The 22,240-nt window shown below is 37.9% G+C and overlaps 1 protein-coding gene across 1 annotated transcript in view; it reads right to left on the bottom strand.

The window, feature by feature from the left end:
* Positions 1-15,204: 15,204 nt before the first annotated feature.
* Positions 15,205-22,240, bottom strand: part of LOC131663799 (uncharacterized) — a 52,970-nt gene continuing 45,934 nt past the window's right edge. The window contains exons 8-17 of the mRNA XM_058934436.1: positions 21,495-21,629; positions 21,316-21,396; positions 20,805-20,993; positions 20,386-20,691; positions 20,202-20,273; positions 17,789-18,269; positions 17,293-17,721; positions 16,879-17,102; positions 16,038-16,307; positions 15,205-15,258 (exon numbers count right to left, since the gene is read on the bottom strand). Of these exons, the coding sequence (XP_058790419.1) occupies positions 15,205-15,258; positions 16,038-16,307; positions 16,879-17,102; positions 17,293-17,721; positions 17,789-18,269; positions 20,202-20,273; positions 20,386-20,691; positions 20,805-20,993; positions 21,316-21,396; positions 21,495-21,629 (2,241 nt within the window). The remainder of the gene's footprint in view (positions 15,259-16,037; positions 16,308-16,878; positions 17,103-17,292; positions 17,722-17,788; positions 18,270-20,201; positions 20,274-20,385; positions 20,692-20,804; positions 20,994-21,315; positions 21,397-21,494; positions 21,630-22,240) is intronic.

Raw genomic sequence — 22,240 nt, 5'->3', positions numbered from 1 at the left:
ACTTATCTCCATCGCCGCTCGCGCGTGCACGTGCCCGCTCAATTCGCATAAACAATGGAAATTTCAATGTCCCGGGCGCTCGGCGGCGATGACATCGTGTGCCGCGGCCGCTGGTTTATTCACACCTGGACACTTTCCATCGTGCGCCCAGCACCTTCAGTACGCTTTGCACCACACTGAGTTCGTCTGCGTTGGGGGGGGGGGGGGGGGGGTAAGGCGTCGTAATGATTGCGTATGCAAGAGCCACAGATATTGTTTTCTTTTCAATTGTGTGTATGCGCTTATATGCTTGCGGAAGAATACGTACACATTCATTTGTTATTGTGCTTTTTTTCTGTTTTTTTTTTGCGTCGACGCTGTTTCGTATTATTTTTTTAAAATTATCGTACGGAAGGATTCTAGAAAAAATGAACGTGAATATGTTCAAGAACAGTAGTAACAGGAATTGTGAATGTGTGTGAAACTGCGTGTTAGAATTATTCTACATATAATTTGTAAATAATTGTACCGATAACGCGACAAACTCTTAGTATGCTCCCGCATAATTTCGAGTATTTATATCGCTATTAGTTAGTCTCGTGTATAGTCAGGCAAAAGTCATAATAATAAAGACTACTTTTCCTTTAAAAGGTGAAATTTTCATTTTTTAAAATTAAGTTTTCGTTATTTGCTTGGTTTTTCAAAATTATTGATAAACATGAATAAAGTTGCAACTAAAATTGCCTTAAAGACGCTAAATCGATTTTAGAACCATACATTTATATATGCCAACAAAATTGTCTAATCGTTCGATCAATGTTTATTCAAATTGAATTATATTGAGTATTGAGTTTGATTTCTATGGTAATATAATTAAGTAGGATTCCGGCGCAGAACGTTATACGGTGTAGACGTGTTTACAATCACTCTCCCGACTTCTGATTACGCGTGTGTAGTGGCCTATTGGCCAATGCTCTCCCTTGGAGCTGAAGTGTGTCGATTTGATCACAACTGTCGCTGTACATAAAACTAGTGATAAGAAAGGGTGATACCCGTTGGTGACTCCGTCAAGAGCCCCAACCAGCCAAATCATGGCGCTCTGCGCCATTCCAAACGCCTCACAGTCACCAACATTCTCGAGTATTGTTCAGCAAGAAAGAGTGTTGTCCCGAGAGCAAGCTATCGTCGTTGACTCCATCGAAGGAAAAACCATTGAACAGTATGCTATAGCTCTTTCAAAAGTTGTTCCACCTAAAGATATTTTGTACATCTCAAGAATCAGCCAAAATCGCGTGTGCTTCTACCTGAGCAAACCGGAAATAGTCGACACATTGGTTGAAAAGAAAACTGAAGTCAAAATCGAAGATCTTTCTCTACAAATTAGACCACTAACTTCGAAAGCGAAACGAGTCCTCATCTCTAACGTCCAACCCTGCATCCCTAATGCTCTCATCACTCAAGAATTCGAGAAAATAGGCATCACTCCCGCCTCGCAAATCACAACTGTCAAAGCTGGTATACATGTGCCTGAATTGGGTCACTTACTGAGCTTTCGCAAACAATTATACGTCAAGCAAGAAGACATCTCAAAAATTCCAACGAATTTAAAGATTGTCCATGAGGGCGTAAACTACTGGATTTACTTATCTACTGAAAAAATGATGTGCTTCCAGTGTAAGAAAGAAGGTCACCTGGCAAAAAACTGCCCAAACCGCTCTGAGCTCCCTTTCAACACTCAAGATGAATCAGCTATGGAGATCAAGTGCAGTGAAACTATTCCTGAAGGCAATATCGTGAATCAAAAATCCAATGAAACTAACAAGGCCATCTTAGCCGACAGCAACATCAAGTCAAAGCGTCCGCTTTCGAATACCTCGCCCAGCGATACAAGTACTTCTCTCTCTACACAGAATGTGCTTAAAAAGGCAGGCGCGCCCAAGCAGCCAAAAAAGAAAAAGGCCAAGGTAACTAGTAAAATTGACTTTAAAACTCACCTCGAGCCAGCGCGAAACATGATTGAAAACGATCCAAGTAAATTTCCTATCGAATATGACCAGCTTATAGAATTCCTAGAAAGCACGTACGGCAATGCAAACATTCGTGATACAGCTACCTTGTATACCACTAACACGGACGGTCTGGCTATTATGCTCACTCAAATATATTCAGCGCTAGAAGACAAATATACTAAAAGCAGAATCACTCGTATTCGGAATCTACTCGTCTCTCAACAAATTGATATTAAGCTCACTGCTTCACAAGACGAAAACAGTAGCGTTTATGAAACCGAAGGCCTCAGCGACGACGAGAACTCCCAAAACGAATAAAAAAAATTCTTCTTTCGATATGAATCCAAGCCTAAAAGAATTCACACTTAAGATATTGTTTTGGAATTCTCGTAGTATTCTTCAGCGAAAAAACGAACTGCATAAAATACTTCAAAATATAGACATATTTATATGCGTAGAATCGTGGCTCAAACCTGAAAATCGACTTTATCTTTCTGGCTTCAACACTTTTAGAAAAGATCGCACGAACACTCGCGGAGGTGGTATTGTTTACCTCATTAAAAAAAATCTATCTTATAGAGAAATCATTCAGTACACCACACAAAACGATAAGGTGGAAATCACTGGTATTAGAATTCTTAACACGACGCCTAATATTGACATAGTCACTTGCTACCGAATCCCCGGCCTTACACTCTCGCAAATTGAATGGGACGAAATAATAAATCGTGTCAATTCTAATCTACCTCATGCGCTTCTGGTAGGTGACTTTAACGCTCACAATGTCAATTGGAACTGCGAAAAAACAGACAAAAATGGAGAAAGACTTGAGCTTAGCATTGACGCGAATAACTTATATCTTCACAACCATAACTCGTCAACCCATTTTGACAAAAGATCTGGCAAAAAATCAAATATAGACCTCGTTCTGTCCTCGATTCCGCTCGCAGATAAAGTCAATGTTACGGTCTTTGATGAAACATTTGGCTCTGATCATTTCCCTATAACCATCTATATTGATACCACAAGACAAACATATAGAAAAAAAACATTCAAGCTTAAATCAGTAAGGACCAATTGGACCAAATTTAATAACGATCTCTCTGACGATTTTAACAATAAATTTCTATCCTTTGACTATAGCAACCTCACTCCCTCTAACAAATATGACTTCTTCATTCAAGTCATATCGGACAAAATTAAAGAAGTCACGCCCAGAAACAACAAAAAAGCCAAAAGACCATTAAAGAACCCTACTCCTTGGTGGGACTCCGACTGCGACAGAATCAAACGGCTTCGGAGGGCTTCTTTTAAAAAATGGAATTTTTCTCATAAACTCTCAGACTTGATTGAATATCATAAAAACTGTGCTTCAGCGAAAAAAACGTTTAATCATAAAAAAAGACTGTATTTCAAAACCTTTGCGGAATCTATCAACTTTTCCACTAATAAAACTTATGTTTGGAACAAATGCAAAGTACTAAAAAACTCTTGGTGCAAAACTAATCACAGTTCTGAAAACGACATGGAGAAATCGCGACAAAAAAGTGTTGTCTGTCTCGAAAAATTAAGTTCACCACATGTGAGCAATAATTCGGACTATTTTCCTTCGTGCCAAGACAATAACTTCTTTGATGAGCCTTTTTCCTTCATGGAACTAAATAGAATATTAGACTCGCGTAGAATCTCAGCTTCCCCTGGCATTGATGGAATAGATTATGAAATTCTCAAAAATTTGCCAATTAAATATAAACTTGAACTCCTCGATATCTTTAATGCGATGTACCGCGTAAGTAACTATCCAGAAGCTTGGAAGCACTCTTTTATTCACATGGTTGAAAAACATGATCGAAACGGTGTGAGACCCTATTGCCCTCACATCATGTACTGGCAAACTATTTGAAGCCATGGTTAAAAATAGAATAGAATGGTGGATCGAACATAATAATCTTTTACCCTCATCCCAAGCTGGATTCCGCAAAGGCAGATCGTGCCACGATAATCTAACATTGTTTAGTTATATAGTCGATGAGGCCCTAGAACGCAAAGATGAAGCGTTAGCCACTTTTCTCGACGTTTCTGATGCATATAACAATGTGCTCCCTGTATTACTCCTCGATAAACTAGCAAAACTCAAATGCTCCGAAAAAGTTATCCAATTTACGAAATTTCTCACTTTTGAAAGATTCTTGCATACTAACATTGAAGGATATGAACAGATTACAGTCAATAAAGGAGTCCCGCAAGGAGGCGTACTGAGCCCATTATTGTACATTATTTATACGTCAGAAATAGCTAATGGTCTAGAGAAAAACGGAATCACCGTGTTAGAATTTGCGGACGATATAGCAGTCGTAGCAGTATCGTCCTCGGCTTCCGGCTGTCTAAAATCATTAGAAAAAACAAATGAAACTATTCGTTGTAATCTCTTAGCTCTGGGCCTTGAACTTTCTCCTAAAAAGACTGTTTTTGTCCATTTCAATAAAAAAAAAATTATTCCTGGCTCCACCTCTATAAAAATCAACGACTGCAAAATTGTATCTAGCGAATCTGCTCGTTTTTTAGGCATAATATTTGATTATAAAATGGAATTTACTGTTCATATGAATAATTTACTAGCCAAATGTTATTCTCTTATGAACATTATAAAATTTCTTTGCGGTACTTGGTGGGGAGCCCACCCTAGCACCCTAATTACACTGTACAAAAGCTTCGTTCGATCATCAATTGAGTATGGCAGCTTTATATACTTACCGAAAAAAAAAGAGTCTGTAAAAACATTTGAGCAAATGCAATACCGAGCAATTAGAGCTGCTCTGGGTTTCAGAAAAAGCACTCCTACTAATATACTACTAGCAGAAGCCAAACTCCCCTTGATTCAAGAACGAGCGAAACTTTTAGGTAATAGGTATGTACTAAAAACACTATCCAATAAAAACAATCGTATGTATGAAAAAATTATCTATCACGCACCAAATAATAACAAGTCCAAGCGCATTCTATACGAATGCATTAATAGTGTTGCTGTCCTGACTGAATCTCTCGTAATACATAAGTCACTACTTTTTAGCCACAATTATAGCTCTAATTGTATAAATATTCCAATTAATTTTGATTTCGGACAAAAACTAAAAAGCTCCAATAACCCTAACGAATATTTAGAAAATTTTCTAAGAGAAAGCGGCAATCCTATCTCGATATATACCGACGGTAGTAAATTCTCAGACGACAGATTCGTCGGAGCAGCTTGCTTTACACCTGCACTTAATAAAAAAATTAATAAGAGTATAGCCAAGGAGGCCTCCATTTTTACAGCTGAAGCAATAGCTTTAAATCTCGCAATGGATGTTGCTCTAGAGGACAAAAAGTCTAACGTTTTTGTCTTCTCCGATTCCCTTAGTGCTCTCCATGCTTTAGCTAGCACTAAAACTGACAATAAAACGAACCCGTATATCATTCAAATCAAACAGAAATATGAAAATTTCAAAAAAACTCTTTCCTTTACGCAATCTTCAATTTCTATGGATCCCTTCTCACAAGGGAATTAATGGAAACGAAAGCGTCGACTATCTAGCCAAAGTAGCCACCAAAAATAACTACGCTCAAATAGATAGGATCCCATATACTGACCTCTATTTTCATGTAAATAAAATGGCTACTGAACGCACTAACGAAACTATAAGAGAACTGGGCAACACCAAAGGAGTTCTGTATTTTAAACTATATTTTAAAGATAAAAAAACACCCATGGTTTACGGGAAAAAAGCTACCCAGGGACCTTATCGTCTCAATTAATAGAGCGAGATCTAACCACTACCACCTAGCTGAATCTCTAGCAAAAATTAAAGTTGTCAATAGTCCTCTATGCAAATGCGGCCTTGAACCCGAAAATATAAACCATGTGGTCTGGCAATGCAACAAGTACGATCAACAACGATCTATATTATTAAAAAAACTGTTCAAACTTAAACTCCAACTTCCCATGTGCATCGAAATGTTCATAAGCGAGCCGAATATCAACGTTTGTAAAATTATTTTCGATTACTTAAAAAATTGTAATCTTAGAATTTAAATTAAAATAATGTAATATGTATTATCGTACAAAGCGAAATAATCTTGTATAAGTTTAAAAGCTTTAATAAAAAAAAAAAAAAAAAAAAAATAATTAAGTACATTGTATTTTGAAGCAAACACCAAGAAAATGATTCGAAAAATCTTGTAAGGGTTTGTGTTGCTACATCTCTGATTATATTGGTATACGAAAGCGAATCGAAGCGTATCTTACATTACCATTGTATAATAGGGATATTTCGTTAGAACATTAAAGCACTAATTTAAAACTCAAACGAGAGACAGCAACAAGACCATTGAATACAAAACTTATATACCGCATTGAATTTCGCAAAACACATTCTTGCGAGCATTTTTGCAGATGACGACTGTTATAGGCACACCACTGCAGTTCTCTCTCGACAGCGAACAACGCATGCATATTACATTGCTCAGAAATATAAAAATGTTGCAACAGGACAATGAGGAAAATTTGATTATGCATACGCAGTAATGCAAATGATGCCTCGAGATATCGACTGTCAAAACTTAATAGAGCAAGTCTTGCTCGCGATAAGGTAGGTGTGTACAAAGTCGAAACACATGTGAAGCCCTCCGCGTTACAAGGACTAGAGACAAAAGGTCGAAGCGCTTTTAACGATCGGTGGCATTCGAATAGCGCGACTCGTTCTGTTGCGTAGGCGATCGTCGTTGGCGATTAGATCTGTGATGGAATTATGAAAAAAATGATCTACAATGGTCCTTTGTGACTTTTACGTCTTGTGGTAACTTCGTGAACTTGCACACTGTACACCTTGCTGTACATAGTATAGAGTGGATGTTACAAGTAGATTTTGCTGTCGATTCATAGGTATATACTTAGAAAACCTTTCGAAAGACCTCTGCTGTGAATTTTACCTTTTTGGTCTGTTTCGAAATATATATAATTACGAGAGTTCATTTTAGGAGAAGTAAATCTCAGTCTCCCGCCAAACAAAATACTTAAAATGGCGAATTTTTATTTTCATTTGCTAAATATTAGTTATAGAGTGCTTTTATTCGCAAACTCTTGAAATCAAGTGGGAATTACTAAAAAAATGTATTACGACGGACTAATAATGTTAATCTTTAAAAGAAAATACAGTATGCTTATGCAACTGTTATTGTTCAAATTCAATATTTTATGCAAATGTATTCATATTTAATGCAAATAATTATTTGTAAAAAGTGACAAAGAAATTTCAAAAAACAAGGAAAAGAAATTTCATACGTTCTTTGTAGTTCTTTCAACTCCTTAAACTTTCCCATAATTCATCGATAACATCCTTATGAGTGTCGAATAACAGGTAATTTTACACTGGTATGGAGCAGCAGAGAAAAAAAAGGAAAAAGTATTTTATTTTTCAGCATTGAAGGTCGATGATCAAGTGATTGAGTCCCCCTATTACAACTATATATACAGGAGAGGTAGGCAACCTGCGACCTTCAACTTTGCACGCCTTAAATACAATCGCCTGTGAATATTTTACACAGCTAATTTTTAGCTTTCAGTATTTGAAAGTCATTATCGAGGTGAAGGTGCCTCATCGTTTATCGCTTGTGAAATGATCAGCGTGTGAAAAAAAAGAATTATTCTACCTGTAGTCTCAACTGTATGGGTTATGCGCTATTTTCAAATTACTGGCAAAAAACTGGCTTTAATGACTGTTAGTATAATGTGGCGAATTTTATAACAAAATTTACCAAGAAATTATCAATTATCTGCTTCATCAATGTACTTATAAATTGTTTTTAATGTTTACATAATTAAAGAGCAATTACAGGTATTTGAGTATGAAGGACAAATGTCACATTAATTAAACTTTGCACAGAAAATCATTTTTCTGAAATAAAGATATTTTCAAGAAAGGTCTCATACAATTTGGTAAATTCATCGTAGATCAAGGGGACAGTAACGCTCTATTATTGTGAAATAATAATCATCTTGTTACAACAGAGATCATAGATTGATACAATAGAATGTCGTGTTGCAGTAACTGTGCTGTGAGAATCCTTTCGTGTCAAGAATATTTATTTTATAGTTTATGTACATCTGAGCTTATCAGAACATATATTTGGAAACACATGCAACTTACTTAAAAAAATGTTGTAAGGACGAACATTGATAATTTAGTAACTGAAGTACACTAAATAGCTATTTCAGTAAAAAATGTCTGTTATAACTTGATATTATTCACACCTTTTCAGGTCGAAAACGATCGAATCTCCGAGGATCGGGTGAAAGTGTGTACTGCGCGAGAACAGCCTCGAGTTGCCCGTAATCCAGTAAAAAAAGGAGCAAGTAGCAGCGCAACCTTGCAAAGTCGCGGAAGAGCCGCTTGTCAGGTGGAGATCAACGCTCGCGCGTGCGGCGTGCGGCTGAAAACGTATTTCGCCTTTCTCGTAGAGTCGCAGAGCAAGTTGGTCCGATCTACGGCGGTGATCGGACAAATGCGCATGGAAAAGAGGGTCCGCGTGCGTCGATTGCCTTGCACGTCAACCTGCTCGCGAAATCTCGAGAGCGTTTATGCGCGCATCTCTTGCCGAGAAAACCGAGCGCGAAAGATCCACTAAAGATTCGTCGCTATGTTACGTACACCTTAGATGTTGGAAGAATTCTAATGAGAGGGAATCAACAAACGTATTGTAAACATGCCTTTTCAATTTTGCTATTGGTTAAATATATTACATAACTAATATGATCAAAAATTATTCGAATGATATTCGAAAGTACAGACGGTAAAACGATCAATAGTCCGCCTCGTTTGCACGCTTCCGAGAAACACGTAGATGTATGCTTCTGAAAAGATTGGACCTTGGGTTGAAAACGAAAAAATAATTACGATTTTAACATCTAAAGAGATATTTTTTAGGGATTGTTTCATAATGATACGATGAACACGCAAAAGGAAAATAAAGTACATTTATGAAAGTAATAGTGGAAATGACACGATGTATTACGTTGTAGGTCTAACGACGAAAATCAATGATCTTACATTGTGCAAATAAACTTACAACTCGGGTAATCCACTAGTAGTTGTAAGTAATCTTTTCTTTAATTCGTCATTTCATCAATATAAGCTTATATTTAAATAAATCACATTTTTAACATAGAAAGTCCGAATAATTCCTCAATTTCTGAACGTACCCATGAACAGAGCAATCGTTACAAATGAAAAACAAAATATTTTCAGCATAGAACAATGAAATATAATGGCATTATTTAGCAATATTTGCGAAATTCTGGAAACCAGTAAAACAGCTCTGCTTGCGCCGTATAATAGAAGATTGCCAGCTAGTAACCCGCGAGAAAAATGACGCAGTTTTCATTCATTGAAATCGCTGTATAACTGGCACTTCTTCTACATACGTAAGGCTTTCGTGTAATCAAGTTAAGTGCCTCGTAAACGTCAAAAGTAGCAATCATGTATTCGATATTCGCGATAACATCTGAGCTAGCTAGCATAGCTGCACAGCCTTGAGGGCTAAAACTTATTTACACGTAAATATAATACATGCCATGTGGCGCCCAACGCATTTTCAAAAGAAAAAAACAAAAGAAAAAAACAGAAAAGAAAAATCGCGTCAAGCACGTTAGTATGACGTCAGCGGCACACTATACGTGCTCAGCTTCCGATATACATGCGCGAAGCCGGAGGCACATTGCATTTACCTGCGAGTGTGGGAAGCAGCTCGAGAGCTGTTCGATGCTATTGAAGTGGAAAACGCACTGCGCATTTGCACCGGAGGCTGCGTAAACGCTCACTGACAGCGAATAGCTTGCAACTCTAATCGGCGGAAGTGCGGAGTCGAAGGTCGGTGGACTTGACATTAAGCGTTAGAGCGCAGATTCACGATGCAAATTACATTTCACTTTGCAGATTTAATAAACAAAAACAATCGTTCGCTGGTGAAAATAATTATGTCAAACGCGAACAAAGAAAGCAATGAACGAAGACAGAGAAGCGCAAATTACCATCAAGTTTGGTTCTCATCCTCTCGCTTGCAGACCAAGACGTTGGAGTGCAGTGTGAGGATGCCTTTGGGCGATAAGCTGCGCGACTAAAATAAGAAAGGATTGAGAGCAGATCAGGACCCGAGTTTCAGTGATACGTCTCTCGCTCGAGAGCGAGCGCCTCTGAGGGGCCTCCAAACCGCTCTCCTCTCTGCAATGTGCGTTAATATGAGATCCGAAGTTTATTGTATCTGACTTCTTCGCGAACTTTCAGTCAAAATTACGTACAATAATACGAGAAATCAGATAAAAATTAAAAATGCACGATGAAAATACCAGCTGACAATGAAAAAGTTATTCATCTCCATCTAAGATTTGTTGGGAAGAAGCTTTAGCTTAGATTTGTTGGGAAGCACTGGTAAAATTAACTTTTGTGTCGAGTGAAATAGACGAACACGAGGGGCTGGTATGCATTGTTAGCTGACGAAATTAAGCAGCGCCAATGCACCAAAAGGGTTTATACTCGTCATATGTATACAAACACACATACATATACACACGCATTCACTCACACAGAGGGATAAGTTGCGGGAGAGAAGCGTGGATGACGCCTTTAGAGAGGAGATAAGCGAAGAAAGATGGTATGTACCGCAATGACCTGAAAAGAAGAAAGATAATACGATAACTATGGCGAGATGCGCTAGAGGATTGAGAGTAAGAATAGTCGATCGAAGAGATGACAAGACAGAGAGACACTGAATCAGGGTGAGAGAGAAAGAGAGAGAGAGAGAGAGAAACAGAGAGAGTACAATAAGAAAGAAATGCAATGAGATAGAAGAAGGTGAAAGAGGCCAGAGGAGAGGGCGGCCGCGTATAAAAAAGGAAGAGCAAAGAGGGAAATGGTGAGAGATAACAAGGAAGGTAGACAGAGAGAAGGAGAGGAGCGAATCCTCGATCGCTAAAGAGACGTACGTTCCCACACGAGCCCCCCAAGATGCGTCCCGGCGTCACTTGCCGACCAGCGAGTGAGCGAGAGAGAGAGAGAGAGAGAGAGAGAGAGAGAGATGCCCAGAAGCTGATAAAAACAACTACAAAACTGCCTACCGGTGTTTTCTGCCTTTTGCTCCTGCGTTACTCTCTTGGCTACCGTAAGGCGCGCGCACACGTAGCAGTAGTGTGGCAGCGCCACCCCTTGCGTTCATTTGGCTCTTTTTCATTAGCCGTTGCGACCTTTTCTCCGCGCCATCCTTCCTGCTTCGGATACGTACTGAGGACCTCCGCCTCGTCTGCTTCGATTGGCCCCGGCTGCAGTGTACTGCACAAAGAGGAAAAAAAAAAGAGGAAAAAGAAAAGAAAAATAAGGCGATTAAGAAAGCGACAGATTACGGTGCACCCAAATTTTCCGGATAAATTGATTTGATGTGATACACCGAAATTCACTGTAACATTGAAAAAGTCAACTGAATTTTTGTGAAAGAACGTCAGTAAGAGAAAAGTGGGTAAGCTAAACGCTCTTCTCTATTCCAATTATTGAATTCAAATAACACTGAAAATAACACAGAAAAGTCGATTGAAAAACCGGAAGCCTTTCGAACCAATGAACTCATTTGATCTAGTCAGCTCATAATTCTATAATTTCAGTCAATGGCATTCATTTTTATTTGAAAAGGGATTCGCATGAAGCAAAAATTAAAAATTATATCGGAGCTGTTTCTTGAATTGGAGAAATTCTTATAAGTGTACATTAATTGTCCAGGGTTAATTTTGGTCGGAGTATTCGCATGTTGAAAAAAAAAAGCGAGCTAAGCACACAAAACGAAATATCGTGAACTTGGAGTTAACGAGTCTGAATATTTGACTACGGTGACCATTCGGAATCAGGCAACGATCGGGCATTATCGAACGATTGTTTTCTTTTCGTCCGCCGTCTAAGCACATTGGATAGGATGCATGCGAACTTATTGGCCGCGTGTGCCTATGCTGCTCGCTGGCGGGGTAATTGCGCTGGCGCGCGCCTCGCGGGTAGTATCGACGCGCCGGCGCGCGTAATTTCTGCATTGTTGCAATTGCGACATCGGCCGCATGCAGGCGTGGGAATGCCGCTGCGAGCGGAGGAGGTTGCTTATATGTGGCAAGCGCGATCTAAACCGGGCTCGAGCCTCTCCACCCCCCGGGCTTACACTTTCAATCGCAGGAGGATCAGAGGAAGCTCATTTCAGCGCGAGATTTTCGAAATCGCTAAGACATTTTCTTGATCGGCAGTGATGCTCTTTACAGCGCATTCCATTTTAATGCAAATCTTCCTTTGTATATACCAATGTGATTTCGACAGCCGATGACTAGTCGACTGTTTATTTTGTCTAAGAAAATTGCAGCAAATTATTTTTACGCGAGTGCGTTATGCAATGTTCTTTGCTGACGTCTAAAAATCTTCAGCTCTATGGTGCAGAGATCATTATTGAAGTCTGTACTTTCGATTGACGTTGCTATTGCTTGCTCTATCATATTTTCTATCTATCACTTTTAATGGCATTCTGTCATTAAAAGTGAATGAATTTCCGAATTGATGAAAGAAACGTTATCCATCTGTTTTTAATGCTCGAACTCGTAAATAAGGCTTAATCATTCTCGACAATACTTTGTGGCTATCCAGTACTTCTTGAAAATAAATTTTTAAATTGATTTATTTATCGTACTCAGGTCGAAAGAATTTTTGAGCTACGAACCTGGAAAGCAAGAGCTGGAAAGGGTGAAATACAATAGAAGGAAGGTAGAAAGGAACTGACAGATACAAGGTTGCCTTGTGAAGGTCTTTCGGTATCATTTCTTCTATCGGTAACAAAGGCTCTGGCCACATGATAGATCATTTAAAAAGTAAAATGGCAATTGTTGCACGTGGCTGTAGAATGATACTTAACTGTGGTACATTTTTAAGTGGGTATTAAGTTTACTGGCTTCAAATTGCAGTATAAACACTGCAATTTGAACTCATTGGATCAAGTAAAAATTCGAACGGCAAGTGAAAAAATCACGGTAAATAAGTTTTTCATGTGTCAATCGAAAATAGATATAAATTTCGTGTACTGAAGATTGTGCAAATACAATAGCACAAATGCAAGATCAACAATAAGCTCGAACTTGTCAGCAAGAGTGTGGGTGTTCCTCGGTCGCAGCGGTCAGACGAGAGTTGCGCGCGAATACTGGCGGTGGCACAGCTACGTTAATTTATTCAAATTACCTGCGCGGCTGGGGTGGCGCGCATTGTCGAATGCTCTTCTCCTCGGCGCGTTATTTATCGCCGTTCGCGCGTTATAGGTGAGCATGTGTGCGTTAGGCACGCAAAGAAGCTCGAACCGCGACGACGAACGTCAAGGAAAAAAAAGTGGCGAGTAGTTGGTGGCGTTTCATCGCTGTCGTTTTCTTTCTTTCGTGGTCGTTAGTATAAGTCCGAGAGAAAGAGTGTAGTGTACGCGCGCTCACCGCGCAGTAGTTTGGCACGTTGAGTGCAATTAAGACCCCGTCCCGATGTTCGACGGGCCTATGAATTTTTCCTCTGCTGCTCAACTGCGGTCGTAATTTTTAATATCCTTTTTTCCTTAGAAAATGTCGTTTGTCTTTTGGAAATAGACTGACCTTCGAGTATCATGAATTCGCAACAACGGTGAACGTTAACATAATTTTTAAACAATGCCTGCACCTCATGACGGTATGTTCCTAATGGAGGTGTAATTAACTTCAGAATATAAATAAACTATAAATCAATTGTGATACAAGATCACATCTCCCGTCGAATTAATGGCACAAGTGGACCTTACTTTCGTTGGACAAACCATTTTTTCTCAGCCTTGACTTTTGCCGCAGATAAAAATAGTTGGGATGTGTGCAAGCTGAGAAGAGTAAATATAATTTGTCACATTCATACTTACTTTTTTTCTCAGGATAAGAGCCATAAGTAACAAGTTTCACTGGATGCGTCACATTCAAGCTAATTATAGATTTTGTCCATACGTCACCAAGATGCTTTAGATAATATCTAAAGCATTTTTTGAAAATAAATTTATACTTTAATTATAGATTCGAATTCGACTTTGGATACGAAAATTTTTCTTTAAAATTAATAATTATACGTTAGAATAAAATTACACAGACAATTAAGAAATAAACTCGGCTATTCATAAATCCACTTTTATTGTACAAAACATATCACGCTACAAATAGGTTACAAATAAACATACACAGACAAAGCTGTACAAAAAAAGTTAAACAATTCTCCTCAATCATCAATCAATAGATAACCGACATAAATAAAGCTTCGTCTATGACGCGACAATCACGTATTTTGATCTCAGAAACTGCACCCAATTATATGCTGCAGTAATGCTTGCAGAGTTCACCAGCTCGTAAAGTTACGTCAAGGTAACGCATCCTACCAGTATTTGGGTGCTGTATATATTTTTTATTGTTTTTTACATTAATTACAGCGAACGTTACAAATGTTTCACGAATACTCCCACGAGTGTTCTACACTTTTGCGTCACATAAATAAATGTAAACAGTTTAATTCATGAAGGTCAAAGGTGCACGAAAAAATTTTCCAACTAATTTTAACATAGTAAATAAATAATTATGCAATAATCAAACCTACTCCATAATTAATTTTGAAGAAAAACACTGAAGGGCTTACCCTAGAAACGTTTGCAAAGCGTTTTCCATCATTATCATTATCTTCGATGATGCATTGACGTCATCACCAATACATCATCATTTCATACTTTTCATTTTCTTACAACGAACATCATGGCAATGATCTATTCTCTGTCAAAAAAAAAAAGATTGATACGCGAATCAATAATACGATTACAAATGTTAACAACTATAAAAATTATTATGTAATAAATTGTTGTAAAATACATTTAAATAACAAATCCTTACAATTAATTCATTTAAAAATAATTTTCGCGACAACAAAAATTGCCGAGATTGTCGAATAAAGTACAAATCAATATTATAAAATATTATTTTTTCGGAATACGATTCCAAACATAATTATGTTTTTGATGCTGAAGTAGATTACTCAATATTTTATCTCTTTCTATGTATCAGTGTCTCTGAAACGTTAAGAGCAATCAAAAATAAAATGGCGCTCGCAGATATTCCTAATTAATTATCGGCTCAACCCCATCTTGTTCCATTTCTGATAAAAGACTGAAATTGTTGTGCTGCTCCCTGAAATCAATCCAAATTAATAAATAATAAAAATAATTTTCAATTCATGTTGATGTTTTACGTTTGTTAGACAATATTCTGGTTTTAATTTTCATTTCCACGAGACTTAGGGTTCAACATGCGACATAATGTTTGCTTATTTCAGATTACAGAAAATAAGATTAAAAATTTTAAATAACAATTTTAAGCTTGTTCTATTAACGATGCAGTAATGAAGATAATACATGTTGATTTGTAAAAATAATATTTATATGTTTGGTGTTTTATGCGTGCGAATAAAGCTGAAAATGTGCAGTTTTTATGCTACTGATACTAAGTGAAAAAAGCTTCTCTTTGCAAGACAATAATAGAGAAAGGATGCGCACGATACTGTAACGAGTCGTGTATATTTCAATAAGATTAATTAGAATAGACGGACTATAGTATCATTATAGTTTAGTCTCTGCTAGAAATAGCATAGTTGAAAAAAGAATAACAAAGTAAAGATTATTAAAAAATAATCAAGTAAGTACCTATAAATATTATAAATTCCATTTAAATTTAATTTTAAAGAAAAACAATTTCTTTCGGTTTGTAATTTGAAAAACAAAAAATTTTACAACAAGTCAGCGTTGCAACAAAGCATTCTCATTTTTTAAAGCAAAGGATGTGCAATAATTTAACTTTATTACACATTTCGTGACGATGGCTGTACATTAATAAAGTATCAAAGTAAAAAAAAAAGAGAAATTTATGTAAAAAAATTTGAAAAAAACAGACAAATTGTAACAGCAACTAACCGTGATGGCAGCACCGAGGAACTGACCAAACGCTCGGGTCATGCCGATCGCGGCGTCGACTACTTGGCTGCGAACGTTCCCTTCGGCTGCGCCGTTTGTGTTCGTGGTAGCACCTACGCCGCCGCTGAGCACGCCAAAGTTACTGAACAGCGGCGGGGGATATGCAGAGGGAAAGCTCGATATCGAAGCTGGGGGTCTTCGTGGTACCGTCCTTCTTGTCGTCGTTTTCGTTATAGTCGGTCGTCTTGTCGTCGTAGAAGTAGTCTTACTCTACGAGGGCAGTATAAACAATATTTGTTGATTCTTTCAACTTATATAACTCAATTTTTTTGTATTAATCTACGATATTAATTATATCTTTCTGTTCTCATTATTAATACTTTTTAGTACTTTATCAGTATAGTCTAATTATTTATATTAGTTTTATTCAAACTCAATGATTTAAGATTTTTGGAACAAGATTAATCTTATATTATAACTATGTGCAGTCGAGTATAATTTTCTAGGAATATTAATTGGTTGATTTACTTTTTATCATTTAGATGACAAAACATCCTGCCGTTCGCGTTTATATTTAAAAAATATTAATGATTCCCGTTGAAAAATTAATTGATAGATTCATTGTTAAAGTATTTGAAAGAGCATTAGTATGTATCAGCAGGATTATTTTCCCCGACCATAGTCCTTTGCAATATAGAGACACATTATTAATACAAAAATAAAAATTAGTGAGATAGGAAAATATTATTATCGAAAATTGATAAAGATCTATCTAAAAAGTAAAAAGCTTATGGAAAAATTATCGAATAGAATGAAGCTATCGAGAAGATCCAGAACTCACAGCCTGTTGAAGCTGTTGTCTAAGCGAATTCGGTGGAGTAGAGGGTTCGATTCCTTGTGACTTGAGGAATGCGGCGAGTAGAGCCGCATCATTCTGATCGTTACCACCTGCCGTCGATAATGGCTGAATCTTGGCTTGGTCCGTTAGTATAGCTCTGAGAAAAGCCTCGTCGTCTGCGTCAAGGGCTGTTTTTGGCGTACTCGTCGCCAACTTTACAGGCTTGTCTGGAAATTTATTCTACTCGATAAATTGATACATCGTAAATACACATGTAGGCATTTCTTAATTTATAATTTTGTTACTAATTTACAGCACTTTATTTAATTTATGATTTTATTTGTGAAATATTGAGCTGTAGATAACGTAATTCCCAACAAGACATTATAATCAAGGGTATGATAAAACTCAAAGTACCATTTGTATTACGAGCAAGTTCTAGCAACGCCGCCAAGAATTTGGCATCTTCCTCTGGTGAGAAAGTGGACGTGGTGACCTTAGAAGATTTCGGTGTCACCTCGATTGGTTTTTCAGTGTTAGCGATTGTATTCGTTACAACAACGGACTGACCACCGGTTATATCAACAGTGTTACCGCCTGCCTCAATAGATCTAGGTGTGTGACTTGACTCTGCCAACACTATATGCGGCGCACGAGTAGTAGTAGTGGTGGTCGTTGTCCTAGTTGTTGATGTGGTACTAGTTACTGGTGTTGTTGCAGTTGCTTTCGTAGGCGGAGGAACTTTCCTTGCAGTAGGAACAGGCTTTCTGACTACTGGCCTAGAGGTTACTGGTTGAGCGAATGGATTGCGACCGAAAATTGTTTGTAACAAATTAGCTGCAAACGCTAAATAGAATTACAAAAATGCATTAATTAATCGGTTGATGTTTATGAATTCGCGAAATATACCAACCGAAAGGTCCAATAGGTGGAGCTTGCGTTGTAGGTCTTGGTCGTCTAGGAGTAACCGATTTGGCAGTTATAATAACTGGTGCTTTCGTGGTCGGATGCCTCGTAGTCCTCGGCGTCGTTGACGTCGTAGTCGTACGAGGAGTTGTCGACGTCGTAGTCGTACTTGGCGCCGTTGTACTAGTTGTCGTAGTCGTTGCTATAGTATATGTGGGTACTGTAGCGGCATCTTTGACAGCTTGCACAGCTCTCCGCGTAGTAGAAGTTGCTGGAGTGGTGCTCGGAATTTTCGTGGTCGTTGATGGTTGCAAATCAATAATTATTGGTTGGGATGACGATCCAGTAAAAGATGGAGTCGTACTCGCAAATTTGAAAGCTTTGTCGCCTGATACAGTGTTTGGCGACGCATTTGATGCTTGAATTGCTTTTGGGGAACGCATTGGGCCGCCGTCGGGTAGGCCTTTGCCTAACGCTAGTGACAAGATCTAGAAAACGGAATAAGAACTCACTAGAGTGTCGTTTGTAAATGATTTTATTTATTGATGGATTACGAAGTTTCAAATTAGCTGTTAAGACATTTATATTCTTATAAAATTCCCGTATATTGTTTAAAACCATCGACTGTTCGAGGTATCTTGCATTCTTCGTGAAAAATGCGCCCCAGAAAATGTAAGCGGTGATTTGAATCGGCGCAAGAACAAGAAAAGCAAGAAGAAAAGCAGCAGGCGACGTTGAATGCGCGTAAGGCAAAACGCTAATAAGTGTCAGTTGGCAGCGGCGATTCGAGCAACGCAGAGCGCAAGCGCGAATGCCAGAAGAAGAGTCGCGCATGGCTCTTCTTCTCTTCCTCTTCCTCTGGACTCGCGCACGGGCTGCAAGCATTCTCGGTGCGGAGCAAGCAAAGTGCGCGTGTACTTTATAATTGGCCACGCCGCGGCGAAAGCGTGTCATCGGCGGAATCGGCAGCGCGAAAAAGGAATATACGTCGTCCCCTCTCTCCGCCGCTTCCCACTGCATACTCACAAGATACGCGCATACCTACGCGTCGCCTATGGGATGTGCCTTCGGCTTTAAACCTAAGCTTCGTAAGCGCGCAAAAATGCAAATGATACAAACTGCTGATTTTCTGGTATTTTTCATGCCTTCTTCCTATAATGTTTTATTCTTCTAATTAAGAGAACATTTTGGCTATTTACCATCGGCAATGTAAATCGACCTATCTTCCATATCTTTAGCAATAATTTGAAATCACAGTCAAATTTTGTTTAAACGTAAGGTGACTTTGTATGTCATAATACCTTCCAATACATCGAATATTATATATCGTTTGTATGAGAAACTACGAACGTTAGCGGTTAGCGTGGCCGTAGAGTATCAATCGCGTGCCCGGTAGTAATTGCCACGATAGTCACAATAGGAGGTTGCAATGATGAAAGAATAACAGCTCGGAGGCGCGCGCCTCCGGCACACGAGACGGCCTTATCTCTTTGAAGGCGCATCATCGATGATGTTCCTTCTCTATCTATCGATGTCGAGGGAGTAATCGTGACTATTCATGAGAAAGGCCGCTAGCGCGTTTACGTGTGCTTGTGAATTTGCATGAACGCGAAATAGCGAAATAAAAAAGAAGGAAGATGGTGTTATGAATGATAGTATCGGATAAATAATAGCGCTTGAGTATTGAGAAATCGCAAGATGCGAGAACGTTCGTCATGTACAACACGGTAAGCCTTATGTAGTCGTGCTTCATAATTAGAATTCGTCATGCATTCTGTGCAAATTCTAAATAGCGTGTTATACCGATTGCCTATATTTCTTTTTCTGATAGGCACCTTCGATGATATTCGATGAGAATAAGCAATATTAAAAATCCGAGAAAAAAGTCTGGAAAAATAAAATACAGCATGCAATGGCAATCGGATGTGAATCCACAAAAATAGCAGCACACTGAAAAAAAGAAGAGCCGCGTCAACTCCGTGCGCACTCTTTCCGCTGAGTAGTCGTTTTATTTATCCTCTCCTGCGAAGTGCGTGAGAATCGCCAAGTGCGCGCATATATCCAGAAGCGCCATGCCAACTTGAGAGCAATTAATAATGAAAGTGACTCGTGCGTGAAATAAGCAATAGCCGAGTTGTGCACAGTGCAGCTGGGTCGATGAACTTGCGCTCGAGCCATGCGTGATTATTTTTCTTTTTTATTTACGCTCACTTCGCTTCGGTTACGAGCTTTCTCCAAGGCAAGAGACGAGCGACGAGTTTTTGCTAAATTTGATTTGGCACAGAGCTCATTTGACGATTTCGTAGCTGCTTGATTGTTTGAGAAAAAGGAGTTCAATAAGGCGCACGCATGCGGCGCGTCCGCACATTTGAGATTGAGCCGCACGCCAATTAAAGTGCTTTAGAACGAGTTGGCATTACCTTGTTTGCTAGCAATCGCTCCACTTCCGATAGCGTCTTCGGCGTCGCTTCACCCGGATTCGGCTTTTCCAGCTGAAAAATCATCGTTCGTACTTTTTATTTCATAAGCTCAGTTATAATACTTAGAGAATGCGTGCTTCGATTATTAACCACATAATACATTACAAGAGACATATTTTCTTACCAAGGCATTGAGAAATGCAAGGTCTTCGAACTTCGTACCGAATAAATTTGGGTTCATGGTAATCGATGGAACCGTAGTCGACGAAAATGTGGGACGTGATGTTGTCGGGACTTGTGTTGTCAACGTCGTAGTTGCCGAAGTTTGTGTTATTGGAGCCAACGTTGCTGATATTGTAGTAGTTGTAGTAGTTGACTTTGTCGGAGTATTTATTAACGAACTTATGGTGCTTGAGATCGGGTTGAAGACTTCTACTAAATTATCTATAGTCTGTCCTTCGACTGGCGCTGTCGGTTTCTTGGCTTCATTCTGTATTTAAGAAAAGTTCTTTAGTAAAAGGAAATCAGTATGACAAGACGAATAAAAAGAAACGAAAATTGAGGGATTCGAAACGTAGTATTAGAATTATTCGTGCAACGTACAATCGTATTTACTGTCTGAGCTACCTTTAAAGCCGGCGAATCAGAAGATATGCCGAAAATTTGATCCAAAGGATCTTTCCATGGGAAACCGGGTGGTGCTGTGACTCGATTGGCACTTTCACTATTAGGTATAATATCTAAATTCATGACTTCTGGAGGTGCAGATAATGAACCCTCTTTTGAGGCAGTCTGTGTGAAATTTAAATGGGGACAAAAATGTCATTTCAACATTATTCCATTAAGCGAATTCTGTCAAAAGCTCTAAATCAAATTTTCATGTGTTTTTCATCATTCGATTGTACTGACTTTAAGATGATATAGAAATAGTCAATTACGTTTAAGCTAATATAATAATCAAATAACTCTAATACTTAAATGGATAAATTAACGAAAACTACGTGAATAGATCTTGAAAATACTCTAATTTGCAAACGGAACTTTTAGCAAACTCGACAATTATATTGTGCATGAAATTTGATACTAAAATCTACTAGTAAAAATGGTTACTTACGGCAGTGGAAGTCAAATTAACACTAAGAACTGTAGGATTGGAGTTAGGTTGTCCATTGGTCCAGTAATTCACAAACTTCTCCTGAAAATAAACCCGATAATATAGTCATTCAATGTACAAAAGCTTTTAAATATAATATATATATATATATATGCTCTGAAAACTCCTGTATGAATTACCTGTCCAACGAACACAGAATTGCGTTGACCATTACTTTCACTTATTTTACTAACTTCATCCTTTATCTTATCCTGAATGATTCGACCACCCTGTCCATTATTATCCAGCGTCACGTCACTTGCGACTGTAGCCGTCTAGATAATCAGCAATAGAATTTTTAATAGAAATTTTAGTTATTCAATACATTTAACATAAATAATATTCTGTACATATTACATTCAATTTTGAGCAACCATATAATTGTACAACTATTTACACGTGCAATCTAAATATCGAAAAATGACTATTACGCTTTTAAATAGCAATGTTTTACTATAATTGCTCGATTTTAAGCACCGATTACAAAATAATCAATCTAACTTGTTTCTAAATATACGTTGCAAGTATCTACATTGATGATAATTTCTATTTGATTTCAAAAATCTAATATAGTTTTGCAATTTTGATATACAGTGCTTTGCCTGAAATACCAACATTTATGTGCTATTGTGCATGACAAAAAGTACTAGTTTGCATTGTATTTACAAAAAAATAATGTGTCATATTTCGACATCAAGGTGCTGAATTTAAGTTAACTAAATTGCAATAATATATATGTACATTATTTTCAAAAATATTTAAATAATTAAAATAATCAGATCAAACTCATTCAAAAACTATTTACAAAAAAATTTGTACATAAATACTGTTATTGGCAAATTTTAAAACTTCTATTTAATTTTATAGTGTTAAAAATTATGGAACA

This window comes from Phymastichus coffea, unplaced genomic scaffold (assembly GCF_024137745.1).
Source record: "Phymastichus coffea isolate CEN01 unplaced genomic scaffold, Cenicafe_Pcof_1.1 PCOF00038, whole genome shotgun sequence".
Taxonomy (NCBI): Eukaryota; Metazoa; Arthropoda; class Insecta; order Hymenoptera; family Eulophidae; genus Phymastichus; species Phymastichus coffea.
This window is presented reverse-complemented; position numbering and strand designations above follow the sequence as displayed.